This window comes from Cetorhinus maximus, chromosome 7 (assembly GCF_964194155.1).
Source record: "Cetorhinus maximus chromosome 7, sCetMax3.hap1.1, whole genome shotgun sequence".
NCBI classification, from domain to species: domain Eukaryota; kingdom Metazoa; phylum Chordata; class Chondrichthyes; order Lamniformes; family Cetorhinidae; genus Cetorhinus; species Cetorhinus maximus.
This window is the reverse complement of record NC_135885.1, coordinates 65,134,020-65,154,979: the sequence shown is the minus strand read 5'-3', so window position 1 is coordinate 65,154,979 and position 20,960 is coordinate 65,134,020. Positions and strand designations below refer to the sequence as shown.

The 20,960-nt window shown below is 42.0% G+C and overlaps 1 protein-coding gene across 1 annotated transcript in view; it reads right to left on the bottom strand.

Moving 5' to 3' along the window:
- The window catches only part of LOC144682412 (DNA-binding protein RFX8-like), an 88,905-nt gene extending 72,417 nt beyond the window's left edge, over nucleotides 1-16,488 (bottom strand). The window contains exons 1-2 of the mRNA XM_078544822.1: nucleotides 16,323-16,488; nucleotides 12,569-12,654 (exon numbers count right to left, since the gene is read on the bottom strand). Coding sequence (XP_078400948.1) covers nucleotides 12,569-12,654; nucleotides 16,323-16,488 — 252 coding nt within the window. The remainder of the gene's footprint in view (nucleotides 1-12,568; nucleotides 12,655-16,322) is intronic.
- Between the last annotated feature and the right edge of the window lie 4,472 nt (nucleotides 16,489-20,960).

Genomic DNA, 20,960 nt, shown 5'->3' with positions numbered 1-20,960 from the left:
ACAAGTCGTGTGAGCACAAGCCTTTCTCTTCGGCAAGGAAGCGGCTGTGCTGTTTCAGTCTTTAAAGGCTTTTGCAGCCTGTCAATTTCTCAGAGCCAACAATCCCTGCTTTGCTTTCACCTTTTTGATCCTAGTGAGTTTCACAGCTCTGGAAACCTGTGAACTGGTTCTTAAAGCCAGGATTCTGTGTTAAACTCAGGATTAATTGCCTATTAATATATACAAATAACAGATCTGACACCTCAAACTCATGCCAATTCAAGACAGAAGTGAACAGGATCTTGTTGGGTTTCCAAAATGTTAGCATTTTTGTAGATTTAACTCCCTATCCACACTGAAACATATCCTCTCCTTGCATGCGAAAACTCTGCCCTCTGATTCTCTGACTGTGAGAGTGCTTTACTCTTTCTCAATAGCTCAGTCTCTCTGTTTCTTTTTATCTGTGTCAGTAATTAGATGCTTATATTTTCTAATCATCAACAAAAAGGTAAGCTGAGGAAAGACGGTCTGCCTGTAGATCCTCTAAGTCTTCACAGTGTCTATAGTTAGAATATTGGCATTTACTTTTAACAAAGGATAGATAACATTCAGATAATAATTCTGGTTGCTCCTGAAATTCAATTTTTAAAAATTCAAATTAGGATAAGGAAAGACACTCTTTGTATTTATAATGGGGACTCTCTCATGTATAATCATTATTTTGACATTTCCACTTCTCTCATACACACAGGACGGAATTTAGTTCATTCCCTTCCCAACTCATGGAATTTTATTGGCAAAGTTGGAGGACAGTCTACTGCCCAGAGGTCAATTGAGGCCCTTGAGTGCCCAATTAAGAGTCACCTAATGGCATCTTCCTACCAGCATTGGCATTTACCAGTGAAGGAGTGGGGACCTTCACTGTGTGCAGACTGCCCAGTAAAACCTGGTGGCCTCCCTGCAGACTCGGGGGAGCCCTCTCATCAAGCATGTGGCCCACAAAGGAGTTTGCCCCTGGTTAAAAAATTCTCCCTGCCCATGCCAACCACCCCCACCTTTGGGGCCATTCCCAAATGGCCCCAGGGATCCTGACCCCTCTTACCTTGGTCTGAGGGCAGTGTCCATGCTGCTTCTCTGGGCCGGGTGCAGTTCCAGCAGTGGCCTCCTTTCTCGATGGCCCGTAGCTCTTGGGGGAGGGATTTCATCCCTTAAAAAGACAGACACCTCAACAGCAGCTCATTAGCTGTCCAACTACCACAGAATCCAGTCAGGGCTCCCCAAAGCGGCAGGGGGAGGGGCTGCCCCTGCTTTCTGACCAATCGTTGAGGGCACTGCCACCCTGACAAAATTCGGTCCCCAGACAACTCTCGTGTAAAAAGAACACAATATAAATTTTAGCTTACTAAAGCTTTTGGAATATATTCTCTAGCTTTATTTCCAAATAATTTTGGAGAAACAACCAAATCTATGGCACAGGATTTTCCCTGCTTCTGAAGGCAGAATGTAAAAGGAGGAGGATAACCCTGATAATAAAGGATAACATCAGACATTAGTGAGAAAGGATCATGCCTCAGAAAATCAGGAAGTAGAATCAGTATGGATGGAGATTAGGAATAACAGGGCTCAGGAAACGCTGGTGGGAGTAATTTATAGGCCCCCTAATAGTAGTTATACCATTGAACAGAGCATTAAACAAGAAACAATTGGAGCTTGTAACAAAGACAATGTAATAGTCGTGGGGGTCTTTAATCTTCACATAGACTGGACCAATCACATTGGCAAAGCTGGTCTGGAGGATGAATTCATTGAATCTTTTTGTTCCCTTGAGCAATACTTTGTGGAATCAACTAGAGATAAAGTTATTTTAGATCTAGTATTGTGCAAAGAGGCAGCGTTAATTAGTAATGTCCTAGTAAAATATCCACTGGGAAACAGAGATCATAATACAAATGAATTCCACATTAAGTTTGAAAACAACATACTCCATTCACAAACAAGAATCTTAAAATTAAACAAAGCCAATTACATAGATGTGAGGGGAGCGCTGGCTAAGGTTAAATGGGTAAACAGACTAAACATTATGGGAGTAAATAAACATTGGGAAATGTTTAAAGAAACAATTCAATGTTCAATAAAAAAACAATAAACTCAGCAAGAAAGATCCTACCGTGGCTTACTAAGGAGGTTAAGGTCAGTATTAGATTAAAAGAAGAAGCATATAATAAGACCATAAGACCATAAGACATAGGAGCAGAAATTAGGCCATTCGGCCCATCGAGTCTGCTCCGCCATTCAATCATGGCTGATAAGTTTCAAAGAATAGTAACTGAGGTGAGAGTGACTGCCCTTGACATCAAGGCTGCATTTGACCAAGTGTTTCATCAAGGAGCACTAGCAAAACTGGAGTGAATGGGAATCAGGGGGAAAACTCTCCACTGGTTAGAGTGATACCTAGCACAAAGGAAGATGGTTGTGGTTGTTAGAGGTCAGTCATCTCAGTTCCAGGACATCACTGCAGGAGTTCCTCAGGGTAGTGTCCTAGGCCCAACCATCTTCAGCTGCTTCATCAATAATCTTCGTTCCTCATAAGGTCAGAAGTGGGATGTTCACTGATAATTGCACATTGGGGATGTTCATTGATAATTGCAAAATATTTAGCAATGAAGGACAAGGGTAGCAGATGCATGGGAACACCACCACCTGGAAGTTCCCCCCCAAGTTACACACCATCCTGACTTGGAAATGTATCACCATTCCTTCACTGTTGCTGGATCAAACTCCTGGAACTCACTCCCTAACAGCACTCTGGGTGTCACCAGCACCTTCTCAAGGGCAATTAGTGTTGGGCAATAAATGCTGGCCTAGCCATCGATGCCCACATCCCATGAATGAATTTTAAAAAAACATTGGCAACTCCTCAGGTACTGAAGCAGTCCATGTTCAATTGCAGCAAGACCTGGACAATATCTAGGCTTGGCTGACAAGTGGCAATTAACATTTGTGCCACACAAGTGCCAGGCAATGACCATCTCCAACAAGAGAGAATCCAACCATTACTCTTTGATATTCAATGGCATTACCATCGCTGAATCCCTGCTATCAACATCCTGGGGATTACCATTGACCAGAAACTGAACTGACTAGTCATATAAATAATGTAGCTACAAGAGCAAGTCAGAGGCTCGGAATCCTGCGGCAAGTAATTCACTTCGTGACTCGCCAAAGCCTGCCAACCATCTACAAGGCACAAGTCAGGAGTCTGATGGAATACTCCCCATTTGCCTGGATGAGTGCAGCTCCAACAACACTCAAGAAGCTCAGCACCATCCAGGACAAAGCAGCCCACTTGATTGGCACCCCATCCACAAACATTCACTCCCTCCACAGCCAACGAACAGTGGCAGCAGTGTGTACCATCTACAAGATGGACTGCAGGAACTCACCGAGACTCCTTAGACAGCACCTTTCAAACCCATGACAGCTACCATCTAGAAGGACAAGGGCAGCAGACACAGGGGAACACCACCACCTGGAAGTTCCCCTCCAAGCCACACACCATCCTGACTTGGAAATATATCGCCGTTCCTTCACTGTTGCTAGATCAAAATCCTGGAACTCCCTCCCTAACAGCACTGTGGGTGTACCTACACCAAATGGACTGAAGTGGTTCAAGAAGGCAGCTCACCACCACTTTCTTAAGGGCAATTAGGGATGGGCAATAAAAGCCGGCCTAGCCGGCGATGCCCACATCCCATGAATGAATGAAAGAAAAGTAGCAAGCCCAAGGATTGGAAGAGTTTTAGAAACTAGCAAAGGGCCACAAAAAAGTTCATGAAAAGGGAAAAAAAAGAATTTCAAAGTAAACTAGCCAGGATTGTAAGTTTTTTTACAAGTATATGAAAAAGAAGAGAGTAGCTAAAGGGTTGTCAACACCTTAATATGCTCCATCTCATGCTCAAATTCACTTTTACGACAGAGTAGTCTAACATGGTCCCTTTCCTCAATATGCTAATTGATAAATCCACTGATGGGTTCTCTACTACTGTCTACTGCAAGCTTGTCTTCACCTGTCAATATACACGTTGGGAATCGCATAGCTCCACACACTGTAAGATTGGTCTTAAATAGGGTCTTTGCCACTTGCTCATTTTGCAAGCTTAATGCAGAAATACCGTACATCAAAGCTATCCTGTGTGACAACGGCTATTCTAACCAGATTATTGCTCGCTCTGTATCGTGCAAACTTGCAAATTTAAAAAAAAATTATTTATGGGATGTGGGTGTCGTTGGCTAGGCCAGCATTTATTGCCCATCCCTAATTGCCCTTGGGAAGGTGGTGGTGAGCTGCCTTCTTAAACTGCTACAGTGCAAGTGGTGTAGGTACACCCACAATGCTTTTAGGGAGGGAGTTCCAGGATTTTGACTCAGCAACAGTGAAGACAAATGGGCCAAAGGCCGTCACTTTCATACCTGAGAAGTGCCCAATCTACCTCAATTACCCTGGGAAAGGCAAAGTATCTCAAAAATTTGAACACATGTTAAACGAGTCGTTTCATGCTGCTACTAGGCAATGGCTCACAAGTGGCATTTTCCACTAACTGGATGCTCGTTCTGGACTGCAATTCTTTAGGAGTGTAGCCAGGATGCTGTCACAGCCCATAGCCTTTGCTGTACCTTTGCCTTCAGCCATGTCTTGATATCATGTGGAGGAATCAAATTGGATGAAGACTGACATGTGATGCTGGGGACCTCAGGAGGAGGCCCAAATGGATCTGCACTGAATGTCTTCCAGAAGCATTCAGATTAGACATATCAGGATGTCAATCAGCATTCAATGCTGATTTGATACCAGTGGTGCCATTTTGCAGCTCAATGCTCAAGCAATGACCTCTCTTAAACATGCACAGTTGAACATGAAAAGTGGCAGTATGGATACAAAGTTGGCCAAGTGATAGGAAGCAGAGAGTAGTATTGAACGATTGTTTCTTGGACTGGTGGGAGGTACACAGTGGGATTTCCCAGAGGTCAGAACTAAGACCACTGCTTTTCTTGATCCATATTATTGACTTAGGATTGGGTGTGTAGGGAACAATTCCAAAATACGCAGATGGCACAAAATTTGGAAGTATTGTGAACTGTGAGGAGGAGAGTGGTAGACTTCAAGAGGTGGAATGGGTGGACCCATGACAGAGGAAATTTAATGCAGAAAAGTCGGAAGTGGTACATTTTGATAGGAAGAGCAAGGAGAGACAATATAAATTAAAGGATGCAGTTATGCTGGTGCAGGAACAGAGAGATCAAGAGGCATATTTGCACAAATTGTTGAAGGCAACAGGACATATTAAGAATACAAAAGCAAGGAAGCTATGGTGAACTTTTATAAAACACTGGTCCAATCTCAACTAGAGTATTGTGTCCAATTCTGGGCACAATATTTTATGGACAATACGAAAAAAAAGGTGTCCTGGTACATGAATCACAAGAAAATTAGTATGCAGGTACAATAAGTGATTAGGAAGGCAAATGAAATGTTGGCATTTATTGCAACTGAATGGAATATAAAAGTAGGGAAGTTTTACTACATATGAACATAAGAATTATGAACAGGAGTAGGCCACTCAGCTCCGCAAGCCTCCTCCGCCATTCAATTAGGTCATAGCTGATCTAATTTTAACCTCAACTTCACATTCGAGCCCACCCCTGATAACCTTTCACCCCCTTGCTTATCAAGAATCTACCTACTTCTGCCACATCTGGATTACAGTGTACAGTTTTGGTCACCTTATTTTAAAAAAAGATATAATTGTGCGAGAAGCATTTCAGAGAAGGTTCACTCAACTCATTCTTGGGACGAGAGGCTTATCTTACGATAAGAAAAATTGAACAGGTTGGGCCTTTACCCATTGGAGTTTAGAAGAATCAGAGGTGATCTTATTGAAACATAAGAGATCCTGAGGGGATTTGATAGGGTGGATACTGGGAGGATGTTTCCACTTGTGGGGGAGACTAGAATCAGGGTAGAGTTTAAGAATAAGAGGTATATCATTTATGATGAAGATGAGGAAAAATTTCTCTCAGAAGGTTGTTAGTATGTGGAATTCTCCTCCCTTGAAAGCAGTGGAAGCTGGGCCATTGAATTTATTCAAGGCAGATTTAGACAGATATTTGATAGGCAAGAGAGTCAAGGGTTTTGGGGAGTGGGCAGATGGTAAAGTGGAGTTGAGACCACAACCAGATCAGCCATTTCTTATTGAATAGCGGAGAACGCTCGAAGGGCTGAATGGCCTACTCCTGCTCCGAAGTCCTCCCATATATGTTCCTATGTATGAATTCAGTGACAGGAAGGATGCCACCACCAGTGCTATTTAAATGGATCAACAACTACTTACAGATTAGTTGCTGGTTGATATTTTTCCGGCTGTTGTTTCAATTCCATTAGTGGTGCTTCCTAGACTTGTTTAACGTTGCAAAGTTCTATATGGAGTGTAGTGGCAGGTGCTAAAGAAGTTTTTACTGACCTCAAGGCACCTGCACAAACCAGATGCTCCCAGATATGGGCACAAGAGTAATTATTGTACTTGGAAAAGAGCATGACTTTTAGAAAGAGCAGATGCCATGCACAGCAGGATAAGCTGCTGGAAGAGGGAAGAGGAGGAGGGGGAAAAGGACTCTCGGGAAGAGACCATATATACCCTGGGTATACAGGGACCAACTCTCCAATCTGAACATCAGCGAGGAACAGTGTGGACATAAAGCCATACTCACTGAAATCTGTCACCTGCTGCCACAAAAACAGCAACCTTGGGACAGGGAAAGGCCTGCATTTGCCAGTGGCTGTGAAGGTGACAGTGGAAGTGAACTTTTATGCATCTGGTTGCTTTCAGGCTGGTGCTGGAGATATTGAAAACATCTCACAGTTTGCCGTCCATTGTAGCGTTATGGAGGTCACTGCCATTCTCCATTCATTAACAGCTAACAACATTTTATTCTTTCTTGCCAGAGAGAATTGGCAGTGTGAGCACACGGCTTCACTACGATTACAGGCAGGATCCTATTGACTGCATGTACAGCACTTTTTTGGGCGCAACATGTTAACTCTGTCCTATACTGCAACCAAAAGTTATTCCACCTCCTCAACATCCTGCTGGTGTGTGATCATAGGCAGGGAACCATGTCAATCAAAGCCTGGTATCCTTGTAGCAGTCAGAATCTTTCATTCTATGGCAGATCACTGTGCCAGCTGCTTTTCAGCCACCATGGCAAACCAGAGGGTGGCAGAGGCTATCTGCTGGCCATGTGACTGATGGCTCCAGTGTGCAACCTATCCACATGTGCACTGCATGTAAATAATGAGAGCTGCCACATAAAACGTGATAGAGCAGAGAATGGGTGTGCTGAAACAACACTGGAGAAGCCTTATAGTACTCTGCAGAGAGGGTGTCAAGATTTGTGATGGTCTGCTGCATGCTGCACAGCCTCATCATCATGAGAGGATAGCCCTTGCCACCAGCTATATAACAAGCAGCTGAGGAGCTGGAGCATGAGGGGAAGAAAGAAAGACTTGGAGGAAGAAGAGGAGGAAGAGGAAGGAAAGGAAGGAAGGGGGCAACCTAGACAGGCCCTTTCTGCCTTGGGAGTCTGTCAAAAACTCATCCAGGTGTGACACTAGTAGTTCCAACTCAATTTCCCATTCACCAATAGCCCCACACCTTACTTTCCCAGTTACTGATGGTCACAGAGTTCCCTTGATCACAATGCAAAAATAAAAGCCACTACAAAATAAACTTTCCATACCAAATTTATAAATGATATTATACCATATTTCATACAAAAGTAATTAGCCTTGTGCATTCCTTAAGTGGCTGTCTTCTGTGTGCCTTTGCCTGGCCTAGTGCTGCCATGCAGCCCTACTGTAGTGGCTGCAGCATGGCTGGTGGAAGGCTGCTGAGTTGCAGTGAAGGAGATTGCACAGGCCCTTGGAGGACAGCCTTGTGCAACTCTGCCGTAGAAGCCTGGCTGCTGACTGCACCACCTCAGCATGGGTGACAACAAACTGGACTTGCTGGCTGACTTGCAACAGCAAGGGCACGGGTGGGGCGGCAAGGTGGGAGGATGAATGCTGTTATCCCGAGAGAGGAAAGTAGGTTTGTCCTCCATGGAGTCATTGCCACTCCCTCAATCAGGGCCTCAGCAATCGTAGTCAGGTTTCTGGACTGTTGTGCTTCTCTGCAAGTCCCTTTGCACACTGGAATCCATAGCCGTGAGGAATGCAGTCTGACCTTGTATGGCAGCAAGCTGAACTTGTATGCGAACAGCTTGGCCTTGCATAGCTTCAGTTTGAACTTCCACTGCAACACTCAGGCTTCTGGTGAAAGCTTCTTTTGCTGCAATGGAAGCTGAGGCATTAGCTATCAGATGCCACCATGGTTGGGTTCACAAGTATGCTGATGGAGTTGGTCACTACTTCCATGTTGAAAAGGAGGGGCTCCAAGTTCTGCATAAAGCCCTGTGCCAAGTTGACGTTGGATTCCTCCATGTTGACATTGAATGCAGGCTTTGTGGCAGGTTCCCGATGCACTGAGCATGCTGTTGTGCGTACGCATCATGCTTCTTCTGCAGGCTGACCCATCGAAGCACTAAATCTCTCCAGCAGAACTCATATGTGACATTGTACAGCATATATGTGCTATCCTTGCCCCCTGCCCTGCCTGAAAGCCACTCATGCCTGGTGTTTCATCTCTGTTATTCTCTAAATTACACTCAGTGTCAGTACCTAAGTTGGTGGCTGCATGCATGAAATCAAGTGACAATGTGTCTTCTTGCTGTTGCTCCACTTCCTGGCCAGGATGCAGTTCTTTGGTGTCCAAAAGGAAGAAAGCACAAGGGTGCGAGGGAGAGGTGAAGATGCATCTTACACCATCTGCAGTTTGTTAATCAAAACGGTGTGGAATGAAGAGGAGGTGGGATGTGAAAAGGAGGATTAGGTTTGAGGATACCATCATCTTTGGTTTCAGCCTGTCTGCTACTCATGGCCTTAGCAATGGATGTCCCAATAATGGGCCAGTGTCATCTCCTCCAACAGGTTCAGGATATGCAGGCACACCTGTCCCTCTCAGGTTTGTTCTTTTGTGCTATCTTGATCTGCAGTACAGAGGAATCTTTGTCAGTAATTGGTGTGCAATCTATTTGGCTAATGCAGCTGTGATGGTTGAATAGCTGGCATTGTGTGTAAGCTGTAAGATATGGATGTGAGCCTTCCAGCAGAGCTAAGTGCCTGATGGTGCAGTGAAGCAATGAGTGTCAGATATAAACCCTGATTGAGATTGTTGATAGATGAGTGATGGGACTATGATGAATTAAGCAGTGCCTGAGCCTCATGGGGCAATTAGAATATGGCATTTGAAGATGCATTCACTGACCTTGACCACTCCTGGGATGTCACTGAACTTCTTACAGCACTGTACCCAAGTCCTTGGGGCCTGGCCTCTGACATTCAATGCTTCACTTCTTGCATAAATGACAACACCTGCTCCAGCCACAATGCACCTCCTCTTTAAGAGGTGAAGGCTAGCTTTAACTGTTGATAGCTATTTATGATATTGGCCCTTTGTTCAGGCATCCAGCCAGTCAAGTGCGATTAGCAGTAGCTGGACACTGAAATCATTTAAAACGGCAGGCTGCACGAAGTTGGTGTGCTGCCTGCATTGCAATCAATGGGTGCAGGTTAATTGTGCGTTGTGATTCCTAGTTTGTGGGGTGGGATTGATATAAGCCCCAAGGTATTGAATTTCACATTAATTTTCAAATGGCAGGTTTAAGAAAAAATGTATGAAAATGGTTTAATCTTTCCTGCATTATCTTTGACCATTCCTCCATTGTGTAGTACTCTAAAGAAAACCATTGTAGTGTTTGTCTAAACTGAAATAACATCTGGAATACTAGACAGTTTTGGTCTCCTTATTTGTAAAAGGGTGTAATTGTGTTAGAAGCAGTATTGAGAAGGTTCGCTCAACTCAATTGCGGGATGATGGGCTTATCCTGTGAAGAAAGATTGAACAGCTAGGGTCTATACCCATTGGAGTTTAGAAGAATGAGAGGTCATCTTATTGAAACATTTAAGATCATGAGGGGGCTTGACAGGGTATATACCATGGAGATGTTTCCACTCATGGGGGAACTAGAACTAGGTGACACATTTCAAGAATAAGACGTCTCCCTAAGACTGAGGTGAGGAGAATTTTTTTTTCTCAGAGTCATTAGTATGTGGAATTCTCTTCCCCAGAGATCAGTGGGGGCTGGGTCATTGAATTTATTCAAAGCAGAGTTGGACAGATTTCTGGTTGACACAGGAGTCAAGGGTTATAGGCGCAGTCAGGAAAGTGGAATTGAGACCACAACCAGATCAGCCATGACCTTATTGAGTGGTGGAGCAGGCTCGAAGGGCCAAATGGCCTACTCCTGCTCCTAAGTTCCTAAGTGTCTAAGTAGCCTATCATAGGTACATTTAGGATGTTGAGTGATGAAGTATAAATTTACATATTTTGAACAAATACATTCCCAGTATGCCAACATCTTTAAAAGTGACCCATGGGGTAATTTTTCATCTTCACTACCTGGGCATCAATGAATTTGAAAAGATCAGCTGGATGTTGTGGAACCCATTCAACTTTAATCCCACTGATTTCAAGACAGGGTGAAAGTGAAAATTTACTGTATTATTTCTAGATGCTAATCAGGAAAGTGAAGCCATTACCTTGCACACCCTCTTGTACCCAGTCGCCTAGTTCTCAGATCACTAAACACTGAACGAACAAGCTTTAAAGGAAAGTAGAAATTAACAATAACAAAACTGCTCCTCCTAATTTTTTGATGTTTAATCTAGTCATTAGAAAATTAACAGTTTACATTAGATGTAAATAAAACTACTTTGTCTAATGGAATATGCATTGAAACTATTAAGTAACTCATACTGGCATTCGAAAGTCACTTCCATCTACATAAAAACAGTTTAATCAAAAAAGAGTAAACAGCTTCTAATATTAGTTTCCTTTGGAATTTAATCATAAACCTTAAGATGCATAAAAAGGTACAATCATCCCAATCATATTTTTAATAAGCTACTAATATTTATGTAGATGTACCAGTGAAAATAAAAATATGCAGCACAGATCAACTGCAATAATATTACCTGGTGTTGTCTTTGTGAATATAAATTGGAATGGTGATCATATCTAATGATTAAATTAATTCCAGCTATTCAAGAACATTAATGTATTATGCCTCAAGGCTCTGGTTTCATAATTCCTTTTATGCTCTTGAATAAACATGAATTAAGTAATTTGGATGAATTTCTATTACAAGAGATATTGATAAGAAAACGGTAATAAACGTATCCAGGTGTAATTAGATGCCTGTGCTATCTCTACCAGATTTTTTTAATATTGTGCTTTTTTTGTGTGTTTTTTTTTCTCATCCCAATGTTTGGTTCATTTAAAATGCTATTTATCTGTAATATCCTCCAGTTTTGACAAAGTTCCAACGCCCAATACATTAACTCATTTGTTCCCTTCACAGCTGTTGCCTGACCTGTTAAGTGTTTCCAGTATTCCATTTGTGATTCATGCATACCTTTAAATACAATTAATGTATGCTGAGCAGTTGAGACATTGGGGTAGTGTAATGTAGTGTAATTAATTGCAAATAGTCTGGGATTGAGAAAGGCCAGCTCAAATATCATCACTCGTGTGTAAGGTGGTGTCAGTCAGAAGCAAAGATCCATGTGAAGCAGAGTCATTGCCATGAAAGAATTCATCGACTCAAGACATCAGAAGCTAAAGCCTGCATCCCAGGAACGAAGGACATTGACCTAACCATTCTGCTTGTTTGGATGAGGTTGTGTAAGCTTCGAACATTGTTAGTCATATGCTTAGGCTTGAGTTTTTTTGGTTAACTACTGAAAGCTGTTAAATTGTCAGCTAGCTAAGGAATAACTCTTAAAGTGATTTTACAAGTCCATAATTCAAACTCTGCTCATTGCTGTAGTTAATACTCGGCATTCATTAGCTCTAATTTTACAGTGGACACTGAATTGTCTGTGTAGAATTTGCTACAAACTTTGTTAAGTAACTGTCCATTAATGATTTGCTACTCGACTACTAGATAACTGATTATGCATGTCTATTAAGTGTTCATGTACTCAACTTTAATTTTAAGTTGTAGTTCATAACCAATAAATATTATTTCATACATGACTTGTTGTCTGGCCTTTTCCTTGGGGGTAACCTAATTGAGGGTTAGTACATTTGATTCATTTCAATATGGATTGATTAGTGTATCTCTGGTGAGCCAAATCAGGAATCGTCCATAGACCTATGTTGGTAGTAGATGTTAATTCCTTGAAAAGTTAATGCCTGTAGTTTAAGACTGGAATTAAGGAATAGTTCTTTCTCAGCATATACTTGTTAGGATATTGACGCCCAATTTCTTGCATTACAGACAGATTATTATACAATCATCAAATGTCATCACGTAGTGAACAGTGTGTGTCATACCTTTCCAAAGGTAGCTGCATTTATTGGGTTTAATCTACTGTGGTTACAATATTCCAGGTAAAACTGGTAAATGAGACCACGAGGAATGCTCCAACCTTCACAAACATAAAAATGTTCAAGTAGCCTGAAAAAAGGGAATACAACATAAATGAAGTTTGGTATTCTGGTATTTTAATTACAATAAAAATAAAAATTTAAAACTGTCGTTTAGATAACAAGTTCTTTTATAAGAAGATGCAATATCATCCCAGTGTCATATGACACTTCATCCAGAGATAACGCCTTGACTGAAACTTCCATTTAGTCTGAAACTACTGCCACAAACCTGCCATACAAGTCATTTGCGATAGTGTTACAGTCAGCTGTACAAAGTAGCAAGTTCAACACATTTACAGATGTCCTGACTAGAATTTATTAGCTTGACCTTTTCCCATTGTTGCAAGAATAAATTGAAAGGCTTGCCTCTCCCGTCTTTTCCCTTAGATTAATGGGAGTTACCAAGTTTTTAAAAATCTACATATACTGGAAATCTAAAGTTCAAATGGAAAATAGTGGAAATATGTAGCAGATTTGACATCTGAAAAGAGGAAATCCAGGCTGATATCTAACAGGTCGAGTGCAGACCTTTGGTCAGAATCGGCAACCAGGATGACATGCGTGTCATATTAAAGGACTAAAACGAAGCAGTGTGGGAGGAGGGAAAAGAAAAAAAGGCAAAAGTCAAAAATGCTAATATCATCACAAAGAATCAGTGAGTTTAATATAATTAGCGCATTATTTTAAATTGGGAATAAGTGAAAACATTGTGGATTATGTACAATAGGTATCTTAGACCGGCGCTGAAAGAAGTGGTACTTTGGGCCATCTTAAGGTGGTATTGAATAGTTTTCTAGGAGTCAGAGCCTGACGCTTCCTCCCACTCGACCTTTTTTTCTGAATTCTGCATTGATAAAATAGGATCGCGTTTACCTCCTCGTGAAATATTATTCATTAAATATATCACCTTACTTAGGGTCCTCAAAAGAAGTGTTATGGAACGTTGATACCAAGTAATTAACCTGGAAGTTTTATTTACTGTTTTAGTTTCCACCAAATACCCACTCGGAAACCGATAGGGCTTCGCAGATAGTTGACTCCTGATAAAGGAAAGAGGGTCAGCTTGGTAAAAGATGTAAAATATCAGTCTCTGTTGCAGAAGGGATGGCAGCAGTTGCTGTACTCTGGGGTTTTGTGACAGTAAAACCTTATGTTTTCAACACCTTAAATTTGGCCATAAATCATCTTTCTATGCAGTACCTTTCAAAGCAGGAATTTGAGCGGCAAATTGTCGGCCCCAAACTAAAATGAGACAGAATACGCTTAACGAAATATGCAACATTTATGTTTCATCAAAAACATTTGCGACAGGTTTGCTCTGTGGAAATCTGCTGCCTTTATTGGGTTATAATCGCTCCCCTCTCTTTACCAAGGTATTCTACAGTGCTGTTTGTTAATTTATTTGCTCGGCGTCCTTTACTTTTGTTCACTTTATAAGCGCTGGAACTTGAATCGATTAAGGTGTAGAGATGCTGGCATTGTAGTATAAACACCAGCTTCCTCTACAGATCAAAGCTGGTCATTCACTCATTCACAACGAAATATTTAAGCCATTTTTGAAATGTTACGGGTTTTAAAATAAAAAATAAATGATCGTTGAATGGCTTTCTAGAATTTGTAATAAATCTCGACGACTTAAAAACTAACTTTCTGTTTCAAGTACATTTAGAAACCGCATCTCTTAAAACAGACAAAACTATTTAGGTAACATGGTGTAAATAACTTAGCTATTTCCGAATATATCGTGTCCTATTGTCCCAGTTATTTCATGTCTCACCACTTGACAAGTTCAGGGTGACAGCTCTTGGCCGCGGCTGATTGCTCCATGTTGCTCCTCCGCGGGAGCTGTCAAAGGTCCTTTGTCCCTCGGAGCTAATGCTTGTGATTGGAATACTTGAGTGGAACGCGCTGCACTTCAAAAACAATTAATAACAAAGCAGCCGAATGGAACTAGAAACCATTTCAGGAATAAACTACTCTAACTGTTACATTTGGGGCTTACGTACGAATTAGGAACGGGAGTAGGCCACTCGGCCCTTCGAGCCTGCTGCCATTCAATTATGATCATGATTGATCTGACTGTAACCTCAACTCCACATTCCTGCCAACCCGCCCCCCCCCATAGCCTTTCACCCCCTTGCTTATCAAGAATCTATCTAGCTCTGCCTTAAAAATATTCAAAGACTCTGCTTCCTCCGTCTTTTGAGGAAGAGAGTTCCTCAGCCCTCTGAGAGAATTCTCCTCATTTCTGTCCTAAAAGGGCAACCCCTTATTTTTAAACATTGGCCTTTAGTATTTGATCCTCCCACAAGAGGAAACATCCTCTTGAGAGAGTGCAGAATAATCTCCTGAGGCACTGAGCTGCCTTAGGGAGATGAAGGATTAAAAAAGAGTAGAAAAATGTAATAAAACATGTTTTAATTAAAAAATGAAGTTTTTATTTTATTTGTATTTGCTTTTGGAAACCTCATCCCGCCCATGGATGAGGTTTCCAAAAAAATGCAAGGGCCGCTTGGCCTTTTCACCTGTCCGCCAACCGTTAGATTGAACGGGCAGTGAAAAATTGAAGTCAATTGTTAACTTAATGGCCTTAATAGGCCTTTTAATTGTTGGTGGGCATGCTGCCGGCTCTGGCATGTGTCCACTGACCAAACTATCGCGCAACAGCGCATTGATGTTGGCACGCTCAGCTGATGTCATCGTGTGTCATTTCATGCTCAGTTGGGTCGGGTGCATGTCCACCCACCGAGTTAAAAATTTTGCCCTATATGTTTCAATCAAGTTTCCCCTTACTCTTCTAAACTCCAGCAGATACAAGCCTAGTCTATCCAACCTTTCCTCATAAGATAACCCACCCATTCCAGGTATTAGTTTAGTAAACCTTTTCTGAACTGCTTCCAACACATTTACAGCTTTCCTTAAATAAGGAGACCAATACTGTATGCAGTATTCAAGCTGTGGTCTCACCAATGCCCTGTTAACTGAAGCATAACCTCCCTACTTTTGAAATCAATTCCCCTCAATAAATGATAACATTCTATTAGTTTTCCTAATTACTTGCTGTACCTGCATACTAGCCTTATGAGATTCATGCACAAGGACCCCTAGTTCTTTCTGGATTGCAGAGCTCTGCAATCTCTCACCATTTAGATAATATGCTTCTTTTTTATTCTTCCTGCCAAAATGCACAAGTTCACAGTTTCCCACATTATACTCCATTTGCCAGATCTTTGCCCACTCACTTAATCTATCTATGTCACTTTGTAGCCTCCATGTGTCCTCATCACATCTTACTATCCTACCCATCTTTGTGTCATCAGCAAATTTAGCAACCATATCTTGGTCCCTTCATCCAAGTCATTTAAATAAATTGTAAAAAGATGATGCACCAACACTGAATCCCAGTGGCACACCACTAATCACATTCTGCCAACCAGAAAAAGACCCATTTATGGCTACCCTTTGTTTCCTGTTAACTAACCAATTGTCTACCCATGCCAATATGTTACCCCCTATACCATGAACTTTTATTTTTCGCAATAAAGCTTGATGTGTCACCTTATCAAATGCCTTCTGGAAATCTAAATACACTGGTCCCCCTTTATCCACAGCATATGTTACTTCCTCAAAGAATTCCAATAAATTGGTTAAAAATGATTTCCCTTTCACAAAACCATGTTGACTCTGCCTGATTACCCTGAGTTTTTCCAAGGAGGGTCTCCAGGTAGATGCTCAGGAGGTAGTTGGAACAAGTAGCAGTAGAGCTAGGAGCGTTAGTCCAAGAACATGGATCCAGTGCAGGAACAAATTTCACAATCTCATAGACGTTGCCAAAGTGAGTGAGTTCATCTTCAATTGGCATATTCTACCAACTGCACTCCTTGCCTCATCTACCACTCAGTTCACCACACTCTCATCACCTATCTCCCAAGATGTTGGACTCTCTATCACTACTCAACCCTAAAATTCCTATGCTGTAAAGTTGTGGATGTGACTGTAAGGCTGAATAGCAATATGCTTAGTGCTGTGGGTTATCACAGTTGCCACAGTTGTCACAGTGAGCGAGCTGTGAGTGTGTGGGTGCAAGGCTTGTAACAGTGCTAAATGTGTAAGGATGAGGTAAAGCATATGAATTTTAGGGTTTAGTAGTGATAGCGATTCCAACATCTTGGGAGATAGGCGATGAGAGTGTGGTGAATTGAGTGGTAGATGAGGTGAGGAGTGCAGTTGGTAGAATATGCCAATTGAAGATGAACTCACTCACTTTGGCAACATGTATGAGATTGTGAAATTTGTTCCTGCACTGGATCCTTGTTCTTGGACTAACGCTCCTCGGTCTGCTGCTACTTGTTCCAACTACCTCCTGAGCATCTACCTGGAGACCCTCCTTGGAAAAACTCAGGGTAATCAGGCAGAGTCAACATGGTTTTGTGAAAGGGAAATCATTTTTAACCAATTTATTGGAATTCTTTGAGGAAGTAACATATGCTGTGGATAAAGGGGAACCAGTGGATGTACTGTATTTAGATTTCCAGAAGGCATTTGATAAGGTGCCACATCAAGCTTCATTGGGAAAAATAAAAGTTCATGGCATAGGGGGTAACATATATACAGTTCAGATACTGACACTGTGCATAATTTAGGGATAGGGGAGGGACAAGCACACAATGAGATATCAGCCACAAGAGCTAGGGCAGAAGGAAAGGGTAGCATAACTCGCCAGAGGGCGAGGTTGTACACCTGCTGCAGAGGTGTCAGGTGAGGACTTTGATGGATGTATTCGTCCTTGGAAACCTTGGAGCCTTGGTGTTCTAGGTCCTGAACTGCTCAGTGTTGGCCTCCAAGACTCTACAGTCCCAATTGAAGGACAGCAGCCTTCCACCATTCAAGCAGCAGCCAGTGGGAAAGCACCTATGGGAGCACTGGGAGAAGCAAAGAAAGTTGGAAGACAGACGCTAAGGGAACGCGTAAGGATGATTAACTTATTTTTGTATGCATTTTGTCATAATTCAATTTATAAGTTTGAGTTAGACTGTGCATTTTATGGTGCGTTTTATTTTTGTGTTGTCGGAAGGGGGACATTATGATGGTCAGGTGGCACAGATGACTGCTGTGGAATGACTAATGCCAGGATAACTGACTTTCATCTGTGTGATGAGCTGCCTGTGGTCAATTACTAACGACACATTGAGGCCGTGGAATCTTTTTCGGTTCATGAGTTGAGTTTGGATAATACACATACAAGTCAATGTTTTTGCAATCAAAATCTGGTACATGGCATCATGGGGAAAGCCTGCAATCCATGCAAACTCATGTGCTCACTCCACCTGCTTGATTCTGGCAAGACGGAAAGGGAGTAAACTGTCTCTGTATATAAAGAGCCTCAGTGATCTCCCTCATGCAGCAGTGTACTGCAAACTACATCTCTAGCAGAAGTCTGGAGGGAATCAAATGTACAAAAGTCAAATACCACAGTCACCTTTACAGCCAAGGGAAATGTGTTCCTTGCCCTGTTTTGAGGTTGTAAATATGGCTGCAGCAGTTGGCGGATTTCAATTATAATCTCTTTAGTGAAGCAAAGCTGTCTCAAGCATTGGTCCTTGCTGAAGTTGAGGTAAGAGAATTATTCCCTAAAGATCTTTGGCAGATTGGCCACATGCTAAGAGCCCTGCTCTCCCTCTTCCTCCTCTAGCAGCTTGTTTGGGCCTGTGTGATCTCTCTTCATTATTCCAATCATGCTCAATTCCAAGAGGAAGGCTGACTAGGCCATCCTTGTCTGGAAGCAACTAGTTTCAGCTCAAGCTTTTAAAGAACTGCATCACCAGCTAGGTCATTCCCTGTAGACTGTTCAAACTTGAGCCAAGTATGGGAAGGCTCCAAAAATGCATGCAATTGCACCATCAGACAGAAGAAATAACTTAGCACATAATCTATAAATAGTTTATAGTCCTTTTAAATAGTTCTTGTGAGGGGATTTTCATACCAGATAATGTCATGTTCAGCTGTGCGAGGTTAAACTAGTTGGTAAGGGCAGTGTGGAATTTTGAAAATGGTAGCATTGGCATCAAATCAGTATTGCACACTGATTGCCTTCATAATCTGCCTGCTCTGCATGCTGCTGCAACCATTAGGCACATGTGCACAAATCCCTTTACCAAGACTGTGTCCAGCACACTTCCTGTTGGAAATATGTGTGTGCATTTCAGATGCCATTTCTGAGTTAGGAAGCCACATAGTGCCTTGAAAATGGCTGTTCAAAGCCCAATTTCTTCACCATTAAGTTTAAGCCCAGTCTTTTGGGAGATGCTGAAATCTTAATGAAGGCATTGAAAGGTATTACAATTCCATTAATAAACAATTATGTTATCCCAAATATACATTTAAATCCTTATTTTGGAAATGAGAAATGTCAGTTACTAAGAGATAAGATGACAGTCAGACAAGATGCAGAAAGCAATTTGAATGATACAGCACGGCCTAATGAATAGAGTCAACAATTACACAAGAAGCAGGGGAAGGATTAGGCCATTTGGCCCACCAGCCCCCTCCACTATTTAATAAGAGCATAGTTGATCCTACTGCAGCCTTAAATCCACTTTCCTTCTGGTTCCCCCATAACATTGACTCCATTGTAGATCAAAAATCTGTCTAACTCAGCCTTGAATATATTCAATGATCCAGCCTCCATTGGTATCTGGGGGAGAGAATTCCAAAGATTAGCAACCCTGAGAGAAGCAATTCTCCTTGATCTCCATCTTAAATGGGAGGCCCATTTTTTAAAAACTGTGCCCCCTAGTTATATATTCCCCTATGAGGGGATACATCCTCTCAGCATCCAACCTGGAAAGGCCCCTCAAAATCTTATATGTTTCAATAAAATCACCTCTCATTCTTCTAAACTCTAATGACTATTGGCCCAACCTTTTTTTATTCTTTCACGGCATGTCGCAGGCTAGGCCAGCATTTATTGTCCATCCCTAATTGCTCGTGAGAAGGTGGTGGTGAAGCCACCTTCATTAACCGCTGCAGCCCACGTGGTGCATTTAGGAAAGGAGTTCCTGAATTTTGGCCCAGTGACAGTAAAGGAACGGTGATATAGTTCCAAGTCAGGATAGTGTGTGGCTTGGAGGGGAACATCCAGGCGGTGTTGTTCCCACACAGCTGCAGCCCTTGTCCTTCGAGGTGGTAGAGGTTGTGGATTTGGTAGGTGCTGTTGGTGGAGCCTTAGTGAGTTGCTACAGTGTATATTGTAGATGGTGCACACTGCTGCCACTGTGCATCGGTAGTGGATAGAGTGAATGTTTAAGGTATGGATGGGATGCCAATCAAGCAGGCTGCTTTGTCCTGGATGGTGTCAAGCTTCTCAACTGTTGTTGGAGCTGCACTCATTCAGGCAAGTGGGGAGTATTCCATCACACTCCTGACTTGAGCCTTTGAGATGGTAGGCAGGCTTTGGGACTCAAGAGGTGAGTTATTTGCAGCAGAATTCCCAGCCTCTAACCAGCTCTTGTAGCCACAGTATTTATATGGCTTGTCCAGCTCAGTTTCTGGTCAATGGTAACCTCCCAGGATATTGATAGTGGGAGATTCAGTGATGGTAATGCAATTGAATGTTAAGGAGAGATAGTTAGATTCTCTCTTGGTAGAGATAATCATTGTCTGGCACTTGTGTGGCATGAATGTTGCCATTTATCAGCCCAAGCCTGAATGTTGTCCAGGTTTTGTTGCATATGGACACAGACTGCTTCAGTATCTGAGAAGTCGTGAATGATGCTGAACATTGTGCAATCATCAGTGAACATCCCTAATTCTGACCTTATGATGGAGGGAAGGTCATTGATGAAGCAGCTGAAGATGGTTGGGCCTAGGACACTACCCTGAAGAACTGCTGCAGTGATGTCCTTGTGTCATGAAGAGATATTAATGCCTATAATGTTATTGGAAATTATTTTTTAAATGGAGTTGTAAGGAGGTCTGTGTCTAAATATTTGACTGTGTGTGTCTTAGTTGTTTAAAGCCAACTAGTCTGGGTGCTTTGATGTATAGTAGTTTGAGATGTTAATTGGGTAAACAGTAAGGAAGTTAAAAGCTAAAGTGTACATTTGCATTTGTTGAATAAAGCACTCAACAGTTGGAGTAAAATCTTGCACCTATCTGGGAGATGCCAAGCAATGCATTTATATTACTGATAACATTAGTGGGATGAAAATGTTATTGTTAGAAGATGCAAAGTTAAAAGCCTAGTGATACCACAGAAAATTTACATTCAAAGGGGAAGCTAGGTATAAAGAGGGAAAGGAGATTGTGTGTAAGGTAGAGGTATTTAAGATCTAA